Source organism: Canis lupus, chromosome 23 (genome assembly GCF_048164855.1).
Source record: "Canis lupus baileyi chromosome 23, mCanLup2.hap1, whole genome shotgun sequence".
NCBI classification, from domain to species: domain Eukaryota; kingdom Metazoa; phylum Chordata; class Mammalia; order Carnivora; family Canidae; genus Canis; species Canis lupus.
Window position 1 is genome coordinate 163,994 of NC_132860.1, and position 18,309 is coordinate 182,302.

The following is an 18,309-nucleotide window of genomic DNA, read 5'->3' on the forward strand; positions in this document are numbered from 1 at the left end:
TGTTTTCTAAAAGTTTATTTTGGTGTCTAAGTCGTTGAAATTTCAGGAAAGTCTAATCACACTTTTCCAGGAGCTCTGGATTTCTCCTCCTTTTTCTTCTAAGGTGTTACTCCTATCCATGACCTGGAAGAGCTTTTTGGCCTGTTGGATATGACCTAGTGACAGAGGCAAGGAAAATGCACTCTAGAAAAAAAGAAAGTGTATTAGTAGTTATTAAAGTCTGATTTGGGAGGCTTTCTTTGACCCATATTTAAAATGCATTCCCCCCATATGTGGTACAGTAGTAGCCTTTACCAAAATGTATGATTGCATCAATAGTTCAAACAAATTTCATTCTTTAATCTGCTGATCACGCTACCATTTACTAAGACCATAACTGAATCATAATTTATTCAATCCCTTTAAATAGCTTCCTTTAAAAAATAAATTACGGCTTTTACAAGAAAGGCAAGGATCTTTAAATTGTAAAGTCATGCCCTAAGAGGAGGTAAGGAAGAAAGCAGAAAAACATAAACATATCAGAGATGCCCCAGTAAGATCTTATCACATTAACAAGGGAATGGGGCCATGGAGAATCCAGGGAGGCAGGTGGCTGCGTCTGTGAGAAGAGGGAGGAGATGCAAGCTTTCATTCTCAGCCTGTTTGCATCATTCATTCTCCATGTGACTTTATGCAAGCCTTGATTCTTTTATAAGGGATTGGGGGAAGTGATCTCTCTTTTTTAAAGATTTTATTTATTGATTTGAGAGAGAGCACAAGTGGAGGGTTGGAGGGGCAGACTCCCTGCTCAGCAGGGAGCCTGACTTGGGGCTTGATCCCAAGACTCTGAGATCATGACCTGAGTCAAAGGCAAACACTAAACCAACTAAGCCACCCAGGTGTCCTGGGGCAGGATTTCTAAAGCCATTTCAACTCCACATTAAGCAATTCTCTAACTGGCCTGCTGGCCAGAAGGTACCCGGATGCCAGTGTCATCATGAAGAAACCCATTCCTAGAACTCTTTCATCACTACGAAAGTCACCTTCTACAATGAACCTCTTGACCCATAGTTGAGTCCTCTTTCTGACACCGGGATCATTATAGCTCAAAGTTGGGACCCAGCAGATGCCAGGTGACATGTCAGAGTACTCACCCCAGGGTTGTTGGAGTGCACCTGTTTCCACCAAAGAGTAGAAGCATATGCAGCCATCAGGAGCTCCAGCACAGTGAAGATGAGCATCACCACCAGCAGCCCCTGTGAATCAAGCCAGGGATGGTTGGGGCCTGACTGGAGAGAGGAGACTGAGAGGCGAAGGCTGAGCCCTGGCAGTGGACAGAAGAGGGAATAAGCAGCAACAGCTCTGTCTTAGAGCCGGGGAGTAACCCTGCCTTCATCTCCAGTCATTTTTACTGTTATGATGCTTCTAGTGTGGAGTTCTTATTTATCCGGAAACAGTCTCCATTCATGCCTTCAGTCTGAAATCTCATGAATTTTTAAATTTTTTTTTTTATTTATGATAGTCACACACACACAGTGAGAGAGAGAGGCAGAGACACAGGCAGAGGGAGAAGCAGGCTCCATGCACCGGGAGCCCAACGTGGGATTCGATCCCGGGTCTCCAGGATCACGCCCTGGGCCAAAGGCAGGCGCTAAGCCGCTGCGCCACCCTGGGATCCCCGAATTTTTTTAAATTCTGAAATTTTGCCAGTTATTTCTCTTCGCATGCTCCCCCCCACCCTGCCCATTCTCTCAGAGCTCACATTACATGTTTACTGCGCCCTCCCTGTCTGTTAACCAGTCACTAAGATTTTCAGATCTCTATTGTAATGTGTTGTGCTCTGGATGATTAAACAGACCTAAGTTTCATCTCACTATTTCTTTGGATATGTTGAATCTGCTATTTAACTGATCTGCTAAACTTTTAATTTCAAAGATTATGCTTTGCATTTCTAGTCATACTGTATAGTTCTTTCTCAAATCTACTTGTTCCTTTTTTCTTACTGTCATGTTATTTCATTTTGGTTTTAATTCCTTTTTTATATCATTTAAAATATATTTTTATTATAGTCTTCGAAATTAGTATATAACCTCCAATTCTTGAGCAACTAACTTTCATATTTGTTCCATTTGCTGCGGTTCTCCATTTTTTCTTAATGTTTTTCAAAATATCTTTATTCTCAGATGATGTCAGTACATGGGGGGGGGAGAATTTTTTAACATGGATTGGGTTTATGGATGACTCCTTAGATGGAAATTTTAGGTTTGATTCTTTTTTTTTTTTTTTTTTTTTTAGGTTTGATTCTGAGAGAACCTCAGGAGTTCCACAGACCCAAGAACAAACTTTAAGTTAATCCTTGTATTTTGAGATTCCTATATTTTATATGTAATTTCGGAATTGGATAATGTCTATATCTGCACATGGTTTGGTGAGATGAATTCATCCCAGAAACTTTTAGGGTGGAGTTTCTTAAAGCTTAGTGAGATGTTGGGCAGAGTTTTCCTTGTCTTGTTTTCATTAATAGAATAAACATTCAATCTCTGCTTCTAATGTTTTTGCAGAGCGCTCAATGGGGGGGGCTAAAAAACTTCAGATTTGTCATGGGCATTAAAATGTCATAACCCAGCTTGAAACACCTGTGTTCCCATCCAGATTTCTCTGGTTTTCTGGTCTTAGCTCTTGTTTGGTTACCTGGCTGCAGGATCCTTCTTAGCTCCTGGAACATAAGATGCCTTCTTCCGTGAGTTTTTCCTTGTTTCCATCCTCCCTTCCTTCCTTCTTCAACTTCAGATAGATATTTAAAATGTTTTTATGTGTTACTTTACTTAAGTTATCTTTGTATTGATAAAGAAAGAGTGGGCTTTTGGGGTCAGTCCTATGTGATTTATCTGATTTAGCAGGAAGTTCTCTGGTTGTCTGAAAGCAAGAGGCAGTTTAATGTATTAATAGTAGTTTTCATGGAGTTAAACCCTCAATATCCCAACAGGGAGGCTGTCTCCCTCACCCTCATGGTTTTGCCTGATGTTTGCCCTGCACCAGGGTTATGCTAGCTCCTGGGCTTCCTGACACATATTTCTAACATTCTGCTCCCTTCCACTTCCATGAGCTCCAAGATCAAAGGGATTGCTTTTGACAACCTCTGGGTCACACAGGCAGACTCACAGGAGGCTGTGAGTCCGGAAACTTGCACGCATTTTCTGGGATCCGTGAGAAGGGAATAAGAGGTATTATATTTGTCTCCCTGGCTCCTGTTGGAGGAGTCACAAGGGAAGAATTTTTTTTCTTCTTAAAAGGCCAAAGTTTGTGGTTTTAAAATTACGAGACTGTATAGAGAGGATTGACTAAGTCAGGATTTTTATCATGAACAAGTGATGACCATCCATGTGGTGGTGGTGGGGGGCGGGGAAGTAGCAAGAAAATGCTACCCAGAGATGCTGGCATTTATGCTAGGAGTGGAATCTATTGGGCAGTCTCCCATCCCCTTCTCCCTCTGCCAGACCTGCTTGGCCAAAGTGCAGTAATTATGTGTTTGGGCTTAAAGTCCAAGTTCTATAGCTAACTTAATGTGGCTACATCAATCCCAAATCAAATTCAAATAAGGAGGGATATTTATGCCTGTGAGGAGGAAAATGCTTGCTCAACAAAGGGGGGCGCCCTGAGAGCTAAACCAATTGAAAATGGATTATTTTTTAATGTAAGAAAGACTGCTGACCACCTCTTCTTTATCCATTCATCTGTGAATGGACTCTTCAATTGCTTCCATAGCTTGGCTATTGTAAATAATGCTGCAAAAAGCACAAGGGTGCATATATCTTTTCAAACTAGTATTTTTGTCTTCTTTGAGTCAATACCCAGTAGTGGTATTATTGGATCATATGGTATTTCTATTTTTAATTTTCTGAGGAGCCCTCATACTGTTTTCCATAATGACTGGAAATGCACCAATTTACATTCCCACCAGTAGTGCATGTTGTCCCCTTTACACCACATCCTTACCAACATTTGTTGTTTCTTATCTTTTTGATACAAGCCATTCTGACAGGTATGAGGTGATATCTCATTGTGGTTTTGAATTTCATTTCCGTGATGATAAGAGATGTCGAACATCTGTTCACATGTCTGTCAGCCATCTGTATGTCTTCTTTGGGAAAATATATGTTAATGCCTTCTGCCTGTTTTTAATTGGGTTATTTGTTTTTTTCAGTGTTAAGTTGTATAAGTTCTTATATATTTTGGATATTAACCCTTATAGAATACGTCATTTGCAAATATCTTATCAGATTTAGTATATTGCTTTTTCTCTTTATTGATGTTCTCTTTGCTGTGCAGAAGCTTTTTATTTTGGATGTAGTCCCAGTAGTTTATTTTTGCTTATTTCTCTTACCAGAGGAGAAATATCTAGAACCCACAGCCCTTCTTGATTTCCTGTTTTGACTTGGCACAATTCATCCCCTGTATTTTACAATCTGCTGACAGGACTCATTCAACCACATTTTTTTTTTTTTATGTCTGCTTCCAGGATTCAGATCAAGAAAGTACAAACTGCTGCAAAACCAGAGATTATGCAAATAAGAGAAGCTGAGATTTCATATGACAGGATATTGAGTTTGAAACTACTTACCGTCAGACTGACGCTAGCCAGGAGACATTCCTTGAATTCATATATCGCGTAATAGTACATCGAATAAGGCAGGGAGGATAGATATTCCCTTTCTGAGTCACAGCGTTGAGAGACAGTCCCCAGGGCTACCAGGCCATCAGCAAGGAGGAAGAGGCCTACTCCAGCGGCGAGAGAACTCACCACGTTTGAGGTCAGGCTGCTCATGGCCTGAAAAAGAAGTTCTGCATGGGGATCTCATGGCAGAAGCAGCAAGTGGTGCTGCTATACCTCTATCCATCGCACCGCAATGGTGCTTCCTTGAGCCTGTTTGCCCTCTAATCCGCATACTCTGGTAGCACAGACTGTGTTTTATTCACCTCTGTATCCCGCTTCACTATCTAGTCACCTGATATAATTCATAATGTCTGTTGAGTGAGAGAATGCATGAGCAATTCCTTCTTCAGCATAGGGCTTCTGGATCCTTGACTCTCGGCAGCACTGAAGACAGACATGGCACTGCTCAAGCCACTACCAGCATAGTCCTTGACTTCCTCCACAGCCCTAGAATAATTCTTCCACTTTAAGACCTTCTCAGAGGGCCTAGACCAATCTATGGCTTTTCTTTCCTTAAAAGAGAAAACTGGAGGAGCTAGAATATCTATCTATAGGTGGATCAAGCCTGAGAACCACATGCGCCAATGTGCCGCATGCTGGGTCACATTCTACATTTTGGGGTAAAGGGTTCTCACAGAATATGGTTCCTCTGTAAAGACACTGATGTCCTAGACTCTGTGCCAGGTTCTCCACACATGCTCTTTCCTATTTGAATATCACTGTAGGATGCCATGTGTTGGGAGGATGGTTGCTCTGCCCCCTTCTCCCTGGGCTTGGTAGCTATGTGGCTTCAAGTGCTGAGTTACTGAAGGAAGAGCAGAAAGATTGGGCAGTGCCATTGCCCAGAGCTGCCATATGAGCCGTGGAGCCCACGTATTTTCTTGTGTCCTATGTGTAGAGCCCACATTGTGCCAGGTCACCCCAAGTATTGTTTTCCTTTTTAGGGTACTCAGGACACTTGGGAAACCACCTGTGAGATCCACATGTTCATCTTCCACATTTTATAAATGAGAAAACTGAAGCCGAGAGAAGGAAGGAATTTTTTAAGCACACAAATTGGTCAGTGACAGAGCTTGGACAAGAGTGTAGGTATCCTGGTTCCAAGTCCAGAATTCTGACTCCATCCAGTGAGATGAACTCTTCAAAATTCTGTCCACTGGTTCTTAGGTTTATATTCTAGCTTCAAGTATCAGGAACGTGTCCCATATTATGTACCCTCATCCATAGCTAACTAGACCCTGGACCTTCCTGAGTCAGGATGTGGCTTTTCCCTAAGTCATCTTTGTGAGCTTGTGACAGGGGAAAGGAGAGTGTTGTTATGGAGAGGATCAAAGGCCCCAACCACATATTTGTGACCTTTGTCAGGAAATTGGCCACAGTCTGATAATTCCTTAGATCTACAGAATCTAAGCCTACATCCCTGTGCCTCTGACCTTGCCATTTAGGGAAATTGACTCATTATGAGACAGGTTTTTCCAGAAAAAGATCTCTAGGTTCTATCTGAGATGGTTGTTTACTATATTTAGGACCAAGATAACAAACTATAAAGACTCCATAGTATATTTAAAATATTTCTACTGTTTAAGCAACTGAGGTAAATCTGCTCTAAGCTTGGAATATGACCCAGGAGTACGTTGTGTAGGAGAAGAGCACTGGTCTAGAAGGCAGATAATTTGATGTTTACATCCCATTCTGCCAGTGGACCAGCAGTGAGAACTTGGGCTCTCTCCCCTGCTTGGAGCCCTATTTCCTTAAGTTGTCAAATGGAAACTTTGAACGAGACTAACTCTGAAGTTCCTTTTTTTCCCCAATGAGCTGAGATTTGATAACTCTCATACTTACAAAGGGTTTAGTTGACTTTTTCCCAGAAATAATGCAGAGGGATCCCGTAATGGCAAACTGCTCAAAAAAGAGAGAAATAATCAGTTCAGTTGTCTTGTGGAAATGTGGCCACCATGTTATTATCCATCAATCAAGAAGTAATGTAAAACTTTTAGAGAGATAGCCTAGGAATGGCGTGGGTCCATATTGGTAGAGAGGCCTGAGTTCCACTCTCTGGATGCTTACATTGACTCTGAAGCCTGGGCCGATACACAGTGGATCTGGATTTATGTTAGCAAAAATCACCATGAGCTGAGGCGGCCTGGAGAGGAGGTGCACATGGATGGAAAGCAGGACTGAGTTACAAGAGAGAAAGAGACCAAGGACTTGAAGCGGTAGGATGATGGGAGCGGCCAACAGAGGCACTTAGGAAAGGAGCTACAGAAATGTGAGCTTCAAGCATTGCTGTAGGGGCCTGAGTTAGACTGGTTGCTGAGAAAGGTAGGAAGTACAGGGACAGATGTGAAGATCCCTTCATCCTAAAGCCCCAGAAGTCAGTAGTTGAGCCCAGTGCTGTTAAGGATCCAGCTTGTGGAGGGAGAATGCTCTGAGATGCTAAAGCATTGGCTAAGCTTGTGCCTTTGGGGGTTGGGTAGTCACAAGGGGGGTCCAGAGTGGCCATTTCTTCCTTTGGCAAGGGAGTGTGGGAGCCACAGCTACTGACCAGGTAGAGATAGGAGGACAAGTTATGCTCTGGAGACAGGGCTTCCTTACGTCACCGCAGTTTGTGTTTGCACAAAGGCTTTGTGCGTGTAGACATGGTGCTTTGGTAGAATCCATCTGCCCAGAACGTGCACTTCTTTCTCCTTTCTACTACTTGGACAAATAAGTGGCCCTCAGTGAGAGGCATGACTAGGCCCTGGCTATCTCCAAAGAAAATGATCTACTAGGTGCTTCTCCATAAGTATTTAGATAAAAAGCAGCAAAAAGTTTTCTAAGTTCTCAAGATTCCTCTAAACATATAAGTGTCCTTGCTTCCCACGAGTTATACCATTGCCAGTTTAATTCTCTGCAAACCTATGGCATCTACCAGTGGTGCTCATTCTATTTTAAAAATGACCTTTTCACTCTCTACTTGATTGTTCTTAAACTGGAGGAAATCCAATGGCCTTATCAAAGGCAGAAAAAAAGTGAAAACTCTTCCATTTTTCCAGTGGTAGGCTGTGAGGCCAGGGAAGAAATGCTGTACTAGTATGCCCACTGTATTACCCTCTTGCCGCCTGCCCCAACCAGCCACTCCCTGGGATGGTGACACAGGAGGAGGGATTAGGCCCCTCTGGTGCTCTTCTTGAGTTGAAGAACTGTGACATAGGAACTTAATGACACAGGGAAAGTCAGAGGCTTGGCTGCCTTCTCCTCTCTCCCTACCTCTTGGGAGTCATTTAGCACCTACTTAGTGTTAAAAAGCATGTTCTTTCTTGGAGAACCCACTCTACTCACACATAGAGCTCCTACAAATGGGTACCCAGACATCAAAATGGTGGAAATTGTTGGCTTGACGTGGGAAGAGTAGGGACCAGAAACCAAAATGGCCCCCAAACTTGAAATCAACAGGCAACACAGGATCTGGATAATCTACAAGAGACAAGAAAGAAAATTCTAGGAACATTCTTTGAACAGATGAAAGTAATTGCTTGAATGTACATTGTGATTATAGAGTATAAAATATGTTATAATTTATCATATTAAAAAGGAAAAAAAAAAAGGGGTGCCTGCGTGGCTCAGTCAGTTAAGCATCTGACTCTTGATTTCAACTCAGGTCATGATCTCAAGGTTGTAAGATCAAGCCCCATGCTGGGTGTGGAGCCTGCTTAGATTTTGTCTCTCCCTCTCCTGCTTCCCCTGTTACACTTTTGTGTAATCAATATATCTCTAATAAAAAATAAATTAATTAAATCAAATTAAAAGGAAAATAAAATGTGTTAGAAGGAGCCAGAAGGCATTCTCTAAGAGAAAGTCATGTATAACTAACCGCTCCTTTTCTGATAGGATTATTAAACTAACAAGTCAGGGAGTGATGATATGTGCATTTTGACTTTATTTTGAAAAATATAGTGAACAATTTTTTGTTGTTGTTCTAGGAAAAGCAAATGGAGGAAAATTTTTCTGGACAGTAGCCCAGTTGGATGGATGTAGAAAGCAAACTTATCAAGAGAGTTAATAAAAGGACTCAATTTCAGTTGAAATAAAATAGAGTAGAAAGTCTCTAGTGTCATAGTTCATCTTATGTTCATCATAATTGGATTTTAATAATAATTACTATTTTCATGATCACCAGTGATAATAATAATACTCTATATTTGTTGAACACTTTCTAAACTCTGATTATTCAACTCATCTTTTATGGATAAGAAATATGGGGCACCAAGAGTTAAAATAGTTTGTACAAACCCACACAAATAATCAAGTGGAAGATCTAGGATTTAGCCCTGTTGCTTTGATCTAGAACCCACACTCAAACCTGCTGTTTAATGCACATGCAATTCAAAGATGATAGAAACATGGGAGAAATAACCTAAAGCCAAGAGAATTCAACCATTCATACAACTGATACTTATTAAATAGCTATTGTGGGCTAGCACCAGGGAAATGAAGCAAGTGAAAGTCACTGCCACTAGCCATTATTATGTCCTTTAAAGATATGTTCCTTGGAAAGTATGGAATGAGTTAAGAGCAAAGTAGTAGGAAATGTGATCCGAGAAGTACTGACGGTGTGGTACAAACCATTGTAAGGCTTTGTAGGCTATTTTACCAATGTTGACACAGGGTAACATTGGTTACCTATGTCATTCTTTTTTTTTTTAAGATTTTATTTATTTATTTATGAGAGACACAGAAAGAGAGAGAGGCAGAGACACAGGCAGAGGGAGAATTAGGCTTCCTGCAGGGAGCCTGATGTGGGACTCGATCCTGGGACCCGGGGGTCACGCCCTGGGCTGAAGGCAGGCGCCAAACTGCTGAGCCACTCAGGCATACCATGTAACCTTTCATTCTGAGTGAAAAAGGAAGCAAAGTGGATAATTTTGAGCAAAGAGATTACATGATGCAATTTGTATTTTTAGGAGATCATTCTACTGCTGCATTGAGAATAGATGATAAGATTATAAGGAAACATAGCAGGGAGATCAATAAAAAGGGTGTTGCAGTAATTCACAGGTGAGATGATGTTGACTTGAAAGAACATGTTGACAGTGGAGATAGTAAGTAGTAGTTGGGTTCTAGATGCACAATGAAGATTAAACCTGTAGGATTTGCTAACACTTTAAATGTGGATTATAAAACATAGGAGTGAAGGTTGTGTCCAAAGGTTTTGGTTTGAGCATCTGAAATGATGGAATTGACATTGATCTGAGCTGGGAAATGTTGTATGAGGGGTAGGTTTGGGGACAAAGATTAGGATTTCAGTCTGGGGCAGATTAGGGGAGAAATATCTAGAAGATAACCAAGTGGAAATGTACATAGGCTGTTGGATATATAAGAGGAGAGCCAGGTAAGGGGTATAGTCTTTTTTTTCCCTCCAAGTCATTAGGGAAGATAATATTTAAAATTATATGACTGGATGGGATCACCATTGCAGCAGATACAGAAGCAAAATAGGATCAATGACTAAGCTGCCACTCCAAATATAGGATCTGGGAAATACATAGAAACAACAAAGGAGTTTAAGAGGAGCAGCCAAGAGAGAAGGGGGACAACCAGAAGAATGTAGAGTCCACAAATCCAAGTGGTTAAAATGTTTCAAGTAGGAGAGAGTAGTCAGCTGCATTAAACACTTCTATTAGTTCAAGAACATAAACAACAGAGATTCAGAAATTGGGTTACTAATGTGGAGCAAAGGGGACAAATGCCATTGGATGTGATTAAAGAGAGAATATTATTCAAGAGAAACTGGAAACATTGACTTCCTGTCCCTTAAAGGAGTGTTGCTAGAAAGGCAAGTAGCCAGTGAGGCAGTAGCTGAAGGGCACGTGAAGTAATAATTTGTTTCTACTCTTTAGTTCTCAAGATGGGAGAAATCACAGTAAGATTCTCTGCTCATGGAACTGATAAAAAAAAAAAAAAGTGCAGAGGGAATAGGGAGAATTAATGGAACAAGTAATAAGGAATGGGATCTACTGCACAAAAAGGAAGGTTATAATCTTCAATTAGAAGATGGCCATCTTATTGGTAATGGGGAGGGGAAGGAAAATATATGGCACAGATGTAATTGCAGACGTGTAGCAGCTTGTGGACATTCTCTCCAGATTGCCTCAATTTTCTCAGTATTTTAGGAATCAAGGAAATTAATGGAGAAGGAAGAAGCATTAGGAGTTTCAGGGGAGTAATAAAAGTGGCAATGACCCAGAGTTCCTCTGTATAGCAAGAGGACTTTGAGAATAGAGCTCTGTTTCTTTTTTTTTCTTTTAACCTTATCATTGACCTATTATCCCAAGTGTGTAAAATAGTAGCCAGCACACTGAAAGTGCTCAAAAATGACAGCTGAATGTATGAATGAATGAGTGTATTCACAGAATCCCTTATTGGTTGCCGAAGCACACAGTGAAATGTGTTTGTGATTCTAGGCCACACGTAGGCTAGGTTGTAGGGAGCAGGGCAAGTCTGTACGGAACCTACTGTTGGAAGAAGTAAATTAAGGAGTGAGTATTGGTAAATGACAGGAGGATGAGAAACATTAATTGGTTTGATTTTCAGGCAACCTATTCCTCAAATGATTTTTATAAGAATGATCACTTTTCAAAATTTGCCAATACATCATTTAATGCTGTTTTCTAAAACATGGATCATTTTTAGATTTTTAAATTAAACTGTCTTCTGAAATTTTAATTCTCCTATCAATTCTCAATTATTCCTAATATTAGAATTACCTAACGGAACCTTTTGAAGTTCATGACTGTTTAAATTACTTGAGGTAATAATTTTTTCCAGTACTCAAGAATTTTTCAAATACATTTTTTTAAAAAAAAGTGAGAGTGAATTACTTAGTTGGGTGACATGAGATTCTGAAGTAGGACCTTTTAGAGATTGAGAGGAGGAGATTGATCTGGAAGTGTCCACGAGAAACAAAGGAGACACTACTTTCACTTCCTTGCCCAGAAGCGAGGGCCACAGTGAACAAAGTGCCCCTGGGAGCTGGGTTTCTGTCTGCACAACCAATAAAGAGACCTTTGAGAAACAAATTGGGAAATAAAGAGGATCATGCTGTTCACTGACTCTGAATTCCAGAGACCACAACTAGACAGGTTTCCAAAGTTGGAAAGGAATAGGAGTTAGGTCTTAAAAGGGGATAGTCAGAGCCATGTGGGAATTAAAGTCCTAGATATGAAGGATTATGACTGTGAACGCTTTGATGCATTGCAGTCAGGCAAAGAAGGAGAAAATGTACAATGAGGTTAGTCCAGATTGTCTCATCTCAAAATGGTTAAGAAATGAGCTCAAAATGGAAAGATCTAATTTAATCCTATTGAGTAAAATCACGTGGTTAAATCTAAAATCTATTATATTAAAAACAAATTACAGGAGACTTCCTTGTGTAGATTTAAGTGGACACCTAGTGGTTTTAGTTTACAGAAAGGCCTGAGGAGGGTAGAGTCTTCCCTTAAAGCCCCATTTCATGTCCCAAAGAGGCTGGAGTCAGATAGAAGGGAAAAAAAAGAAGGAAAGAAAGAAGAAGAAGAAAGAAAAAGAAAGAAAGAAAGAAGAAAGAAAGAAAAAAGAAAGAAAGAAAGAAAGAAAGAAAGAAAGAAAGAAGAAAGAAAGAAAGAAAGAAGAAAGAAAGAAAGAAAGAAAGAAAGAAAGAAAGAAAGAAAGAAAGAAAGAAAGAAAGAAAGAAAGAAAGAAAGAAAGAAAGAAAGAACTTTTCCAGATCCACTGCAGATCTGTAGTCTGAGGACATTCCTAGTATTTTCCCCAGTGTCCCCCTTATAATGACAGCCACTTACTCCAAGGACTGTAGCTTCTTTCCGCAGATTGTTCTGTGGATTACCTTCTTTTTCATAGCCGTGTCTAGGTTTCTCTCTTTTGAGGACAATAATTCCATTTGGAGTAGAAGAGTCACAGATTCCCTTGGTCTTCAGCTGTGATAGCATGGTGCTGACGATGCTGGAAGAGGCAGTGAACTCAGTTAGGACCCGAAGTTTGACTTGAAGATGTGAAACCATTTAAGGTTTTCTCCATTGTCCAAGGGGTGACCTGTCCTTTAGGAACAAAGGTGAATGTGGGAAGCAGTGGACACATTGGAAGGCCAGCATGCTTGGGTCCATTCACTGTGGGCAGAAAGCATGTCACTGGGAGAAAACTAAACATTTTGAGGAGTCCCACAATGGAGAGGTGAACAATTCACATAGAACTTGCCTTGCAGCCTTGAGAGTATCCATGTCACTGTCCTTCCAACAATCCCTGCTTCCAGCCTCCCTTGTGTACCTGTGTACCTCTGCTCCACTTGCGGTGCATCCCTGTACCACAGGTCCCAATATTGTACTTTTATGCTGTAACTATATTGCTCAGTCTTCCATCATAGTCTTGTTTTCTTTCCATTAAGATGGTGATTAATCCCAGTTCACATCTCTTTCTTGTATTGCTCTCATCCCACAATGAATGACCCCCTTGCCTATGTTAGCTCAATAATTGTTATATGAACATTTATTTAAATCCTGCTAGGGAAGCCCAGGTGGCTCAGTGGTTTAGCGCTGCTTTCAGCCCGGGTGTGATCCTGGAGACCCAGGATGGAGTCCTGTGTTGGGCTCCCTGCATGGAGCCTGCTTCTCCCTCTGCCTGTGTCTCTGTCTCTCTCTCTCTCTCTGTCTCTCATGAATGGATAAATTCTTTATAAATAAATAAATAAATAAATAAATAAATAAATAAATAAATAAATAAATCCTGCTAAATTCCACGCACTAGGGCCATAGTAGCTCCAATATTTATAACAACTTAGGTGTTATTAACTCCACTTTTTTCATTAGAAACTCAGGACTATAAATTCAAGTGATTTTCTTTATACGAAATACACAAGTGCTTAGCCTGGCACATTGAAAGTGTTTAATACATGGTAGCAAATATAATTATTATTATCTGGTATTTGCAAAACTGTCTGACCAAATCCATCCAATCTCTATCAAAATTCTAACAGCATTTTTCACAGAGCTACCTGTAACAAATGATTCTAAAATTTTTTGGAGCCACAAAAGACCCCAAATAGCCAAAGTAATATTGAAAAAAGAAGACAAAGCTGAAGGCATCACAGTTCTGGACTTCAGGTTATATTACAAAGCTGTCGTGTTCAAGACAGTGTGGTACTGGCACAAGAACAGACACATAGACAATGGAACAAGACATAGAACTCAGAAATGAACCCACAACAAATGGTCAACTAATCTTTGACAAATTAAGAAAGATTTTCCATTGGAAAAAAAGGCAATCTCTTCAACAAATGGTGTTAGGAAAACTGGACAAAAAAATGCAGAAGAATGAAACTGTACCACATTCTTACACCATACACAAAAACAAATTCAAAACGGATGAAAAACCTAAATATGAGACAGGAAATTGTTAAAATCCTAGAGAACATAGGCAGTAACCTCTCTGACATCAGCCGTAGCAACTTCTTACTAGGCTCGTCTCCGAAAGCAAGGGAAACAGAAGCAAAATTGAACTATTGTGACTTCATCAGATAGAAAGCTTCTGCTTTGTATCTCAGTGAAGGAAAACATCAACCAAACTAAAAGGCAGAATAAATCAATTCTGTTGAATCACTAAATTGTACACCTGAAACTAATATTACACTATATGTTAAGTAACTGGGATTTAAATTTAAAAAAAAAAGAGAGAAAATGAGGCTTATAGAAGATGAATAGTTTGCACAAGATTATATATCTAGCATATGATGGAGGCAATATTTGAACCCAGGCCTTGTGGTGTCAGGGTTCCTCTATATCCCTGGTAGGTGTGGACATGCCCATCTAGCCACACACAACCCTCAGCCCCTCTACCCTCCCTCCCTCATAGCCCGAGTCCATTGACTACCACTCTCCAGCTCCATATTCACTCACAGGAGCATTTCTGGCCTTAGACATTTGTTCCCATATTCTGGTAAACTGGCTTCTGCCACATTCCTGCAGTTTACTAACCCCGAATGTGCTAAGTAGACCCCTCCTCTTTCTAATCTTAGTCCCTGGTCTCTTGGGGTTCGCCCACATTGTCACAAATTTCAGGAGTTCCTCCTTTGTGAGGCTGACCATGAGGATGCTGTGCTAAGTGAATGAGCTGATCATAGAAGGACATATGCTGAGCGACTCACTTGCATGCGGTATCTGAAACAGACTAACAGAGGCAAAGACTTAGAGTGGTGGTTGCCAGGCTCTAGGGAGGAAGAAATGGGGAGTTGCTGTACAATGTGTATAAAATTTCAGTTGTGCCGGATAAGTTCTAGAGATCTGCTGCACAGCGCTGGGCCTATAGCTAGACATACAGTACTGTACACTTGGAGATCTGTTAGAGAGTAGATCTCACGTTAAGTATTCTTACCACAGCAAAAAACTAATAGATAGATAGATAGATAGATAGATAGATAGATAGATAGATAGATAAAATCCCAACTTAAGGATTTAAAAACACAAGTCTCTAGTCCTAGATTCTTTCCTATAGGATTTCTCCCTATATTTTTCAGTCCTCATACCCAAGGACCACAGGATATACTTGATTCTGGCCCCAAGGCTAGGACGTGGAAGCCTCATTGGGACGCTTACAATACTCTCGGATACCATGTACATTTATTTTCTTTTATTATTTTTTAACTGTTTTGTTTAGAAAAGTGTATAACATAGCAAACAGATCAAAAAAAGAAATACATTTTGAAGAGGAAAACGAAATTCCTTAAATCTCAACTTCCGTGCAATAACTACCGTTTTTTACATATCCTTTGCATTCTTGCATTTTTTCCCTTCTCTTTCTCTAAACGTGCTTCCACACGTTCATTGCTCTATCTAAACAGAATCATTCCATCCACGGCAGCCAGAAATCTTTTCGCACTCAGCATTATTCTGTGGATACGTCTGATGCTAATGAATGTAGGTAATAAAAATCCTAAATTCAAAAGCCAAATGCTACACTCTGACATATGATACAGCATAGATGGGCCTTGAGGACAATATGCTCAGTGAAATAAACCAGTCACAAAAAGTCAAATACTGTACGATTGCACTCTGGAAGGCACCTGGAGAGCTCAAAATTTCATCAGGACAGAAAGAACGATGGCTACCAGGAGGAGAGGAAAGTGTGGAGTTAGTGCTTAATGGGCGTGGAGCTTCAGTCTGTGGAAGGAAAAGTTCTGGAGTTCAATTTGAGGATGGTTGCACAGGATGAGGATGTACTAAATGCCACTGAGTGATGCACTTAAAAATGGTTGAAATGCTTAATCTTGTGTTATGTATATTTTACCACAATAAAAAAGCCAATGTATTCAAATGAATAGATGTCTCAAGATTCATTTAACCAGTCACGGTTATTTAGATTCTCTCTCTCTCTCTTTATTATTATAAACAATGCTATGGATAGTGAACATCATTGCACTTCTGTGCTGCCTCACCTATTCAGTTATCTCCTTAGAGTAACATTTAGAAGTGGATTTATGCAGTTTAAGGCTACGACATACATAGTGCTACTTCTTAGAAGGAATCCTGCGGCGCCAGCGTTCTTTATGGTTCCACAGGAAGACTCCAGACTGATGCCATCATGCCCAGACTCCACAGTCTGAGAGGGATGCTTGGTCCCTCCACATCCATCAAGCAGAGGCAAACTTAGGATGGCCCACAACTTTTCCAGACATCTCTAAAACCTCCACTTTGGGGACAAATCATAGCTTAGAGGACAATTGCTCTGCATGCAACAATTTTTTATATGACAGAAGTCGAATGGAACAATGGGTCCTAATGCAGGATCCAGTCTAATCGCACAGTATTTTCTGAGAGCACATTCTGTGCAGAGCATTGTAGAAAATCATCAACTCAAATCTTAGAGGAAACCTAAGGATTGTTTCACTCAGTTCTCTTATTTTAACAGTGGGTACACCATGACCAGAGCAGGGAATTGCCTCATTGGCCAGGCAGGTGCTCAGAAGAAAGATAGAATAAGAATCTGATTCCTGGCTGGCTATTCCAAGAACAGTCATCTCCCCCCAAAATTGAGCTTCCCAACCAAGACGCCTACCTGTTTTGCAGCCCAGTCCTGTGAGGGTAGCGGGTCGGCCAGCTCTCTGTTGGGGAACTCTCAGCCAGAACTTCCTACTGGTCATTCCTGCCAGAATGACCTTGCTCCTCTGGCCTCCAGCCTCTGAGACTTCCCGCCCCTTTCTCAGATCAGTAGTCATGATTACACAAGACATGAGCTTTGCTGTGGTTACATCCATGCATGAATTTATCTTGGCTTCCCCTTTCTAAATTTCAAGTTCTGGAGGCTGGCACAGAATGCAAATAATGCACAAGAATAAAGAGCTTGTGAAGACTAGTGACTTACATGATCCTTATTAGAATTCATTTCCCCCAGAGCCTTCCTGCCCCATTCTCAGAGAAGTAGTTGTGATCACACAAGACATGAGCTTCGCTGTACTTACATCTACGCGGGAGAAGTACCTCTGCTTCCTCTTTCTAAGTTTCAAGGTCTGAAAACTGACACAGATTACAAGAAATGCACAAGAATAAAGAGCTTGTGAAGACTAGTGACTTGCACGATCCCAGATGCAATTCATTTCCCCCATTCCTCTAGGCATGTCAACTGGTTTAGCTTAGACCGAGTTTTCTGTCTACTAAGAGGGATGAGTAATAATGCTCCCACTGTTGGCTGTTGGGACAACTAAAGAGCAAGGAAGCAAAGAGCTTACAAAGAACAGACGCTCAGTAACTAGGGATAGCAATGATGTTCATTTTGGATTTGGGAAAATTTATTTATTTTTCCATTCCCCAGGCTCTTGGCAAACTGAAAGCAACCTATGTGGACTTGCTGCCCAACTGTCACTGCTTTGGGTAGCTCTTTCTTCTCTTGGGTACTTCTTCTTCTCTGGCTTCATATCTTCCTAAGGACTCTGTGCTCAGGGAAGTCCAGGCACATTTGGGGAAGGATGCAATGAATGAGGGTCTGAAGCAGATGCTTCCCTGAGAAAGGAGCGAATCTAAGCCGGGGGTGTTTAAGAAACTCATAAAATGCTTGGAGAGAATTTTAGTCCAATAGTCTATTCTCCAAATGAGGTGACAGTACTGAAAGAGCCTAACACAGATCACTCATCACGTCAGCAGAAGAACTAGGACTAGAATCCAAGTCCTGGTGGCAGCTGGGTCCAGGTGTTCATCGGGGCCACAGTCTATCATTTTGTCATCATCTTCATCTCCATGGCCAACATCATCATCATCACTGAGGAAAACTCTCATGGTCCAGACCTTCCTCTGGGTCTGCGACCTGCTTTGAACAAATTGTCAAAGAAGGATGTTGGTTGCTGAGCTTTCTCTTACACCTCTTCTGAGTCTGAGAAGGAATTTGTGGGAAAACCTATTTTCTCATATATAATATGATAATAAAAATGTTTTCAGAATTTTTGTGAGGACTTAGTCGTATGTTAAGTCATATATGTAAGTCTATATAGCATGCCCAGCATAAGTCTGACGTATATTAGAATTCAGAAAAATCTGTGTTCTTTTCCCAACACCTTCTCCAACCCCCTTTACAGAAAAGTTCATTTCACGTCTAGATTG

The 18,309-nt window shown here is 40.8% G+C and overlaps 1 protein-coding gene across 1 annotated transcript; it reads right to left on the minus strand.

Annotated features, from left to right (window-relative positions):
* Positions 1–16,916, minus strand: MS4A7 (membrane spanning 4-domains A7). Its single transcript, XM_072793699.1, is given in 8 exon segments — positions 1–132; positions 134–183; positions 1,134–1,235; positions 4,601–4,807; positions 6,536–6,592; positions 8,015–8,149; positions 12,514–12,673; positions 16,775–16,916. Coding segments are annotated over 7 exon segments (732 nt in total). The 5' UTR covers positions 12,661–12,673; positions 16,775–16,916; the 3' UTR covers positions 1–98.
* Positions 16,917–18,309: the final 1,393 nt, after the last annotated feature.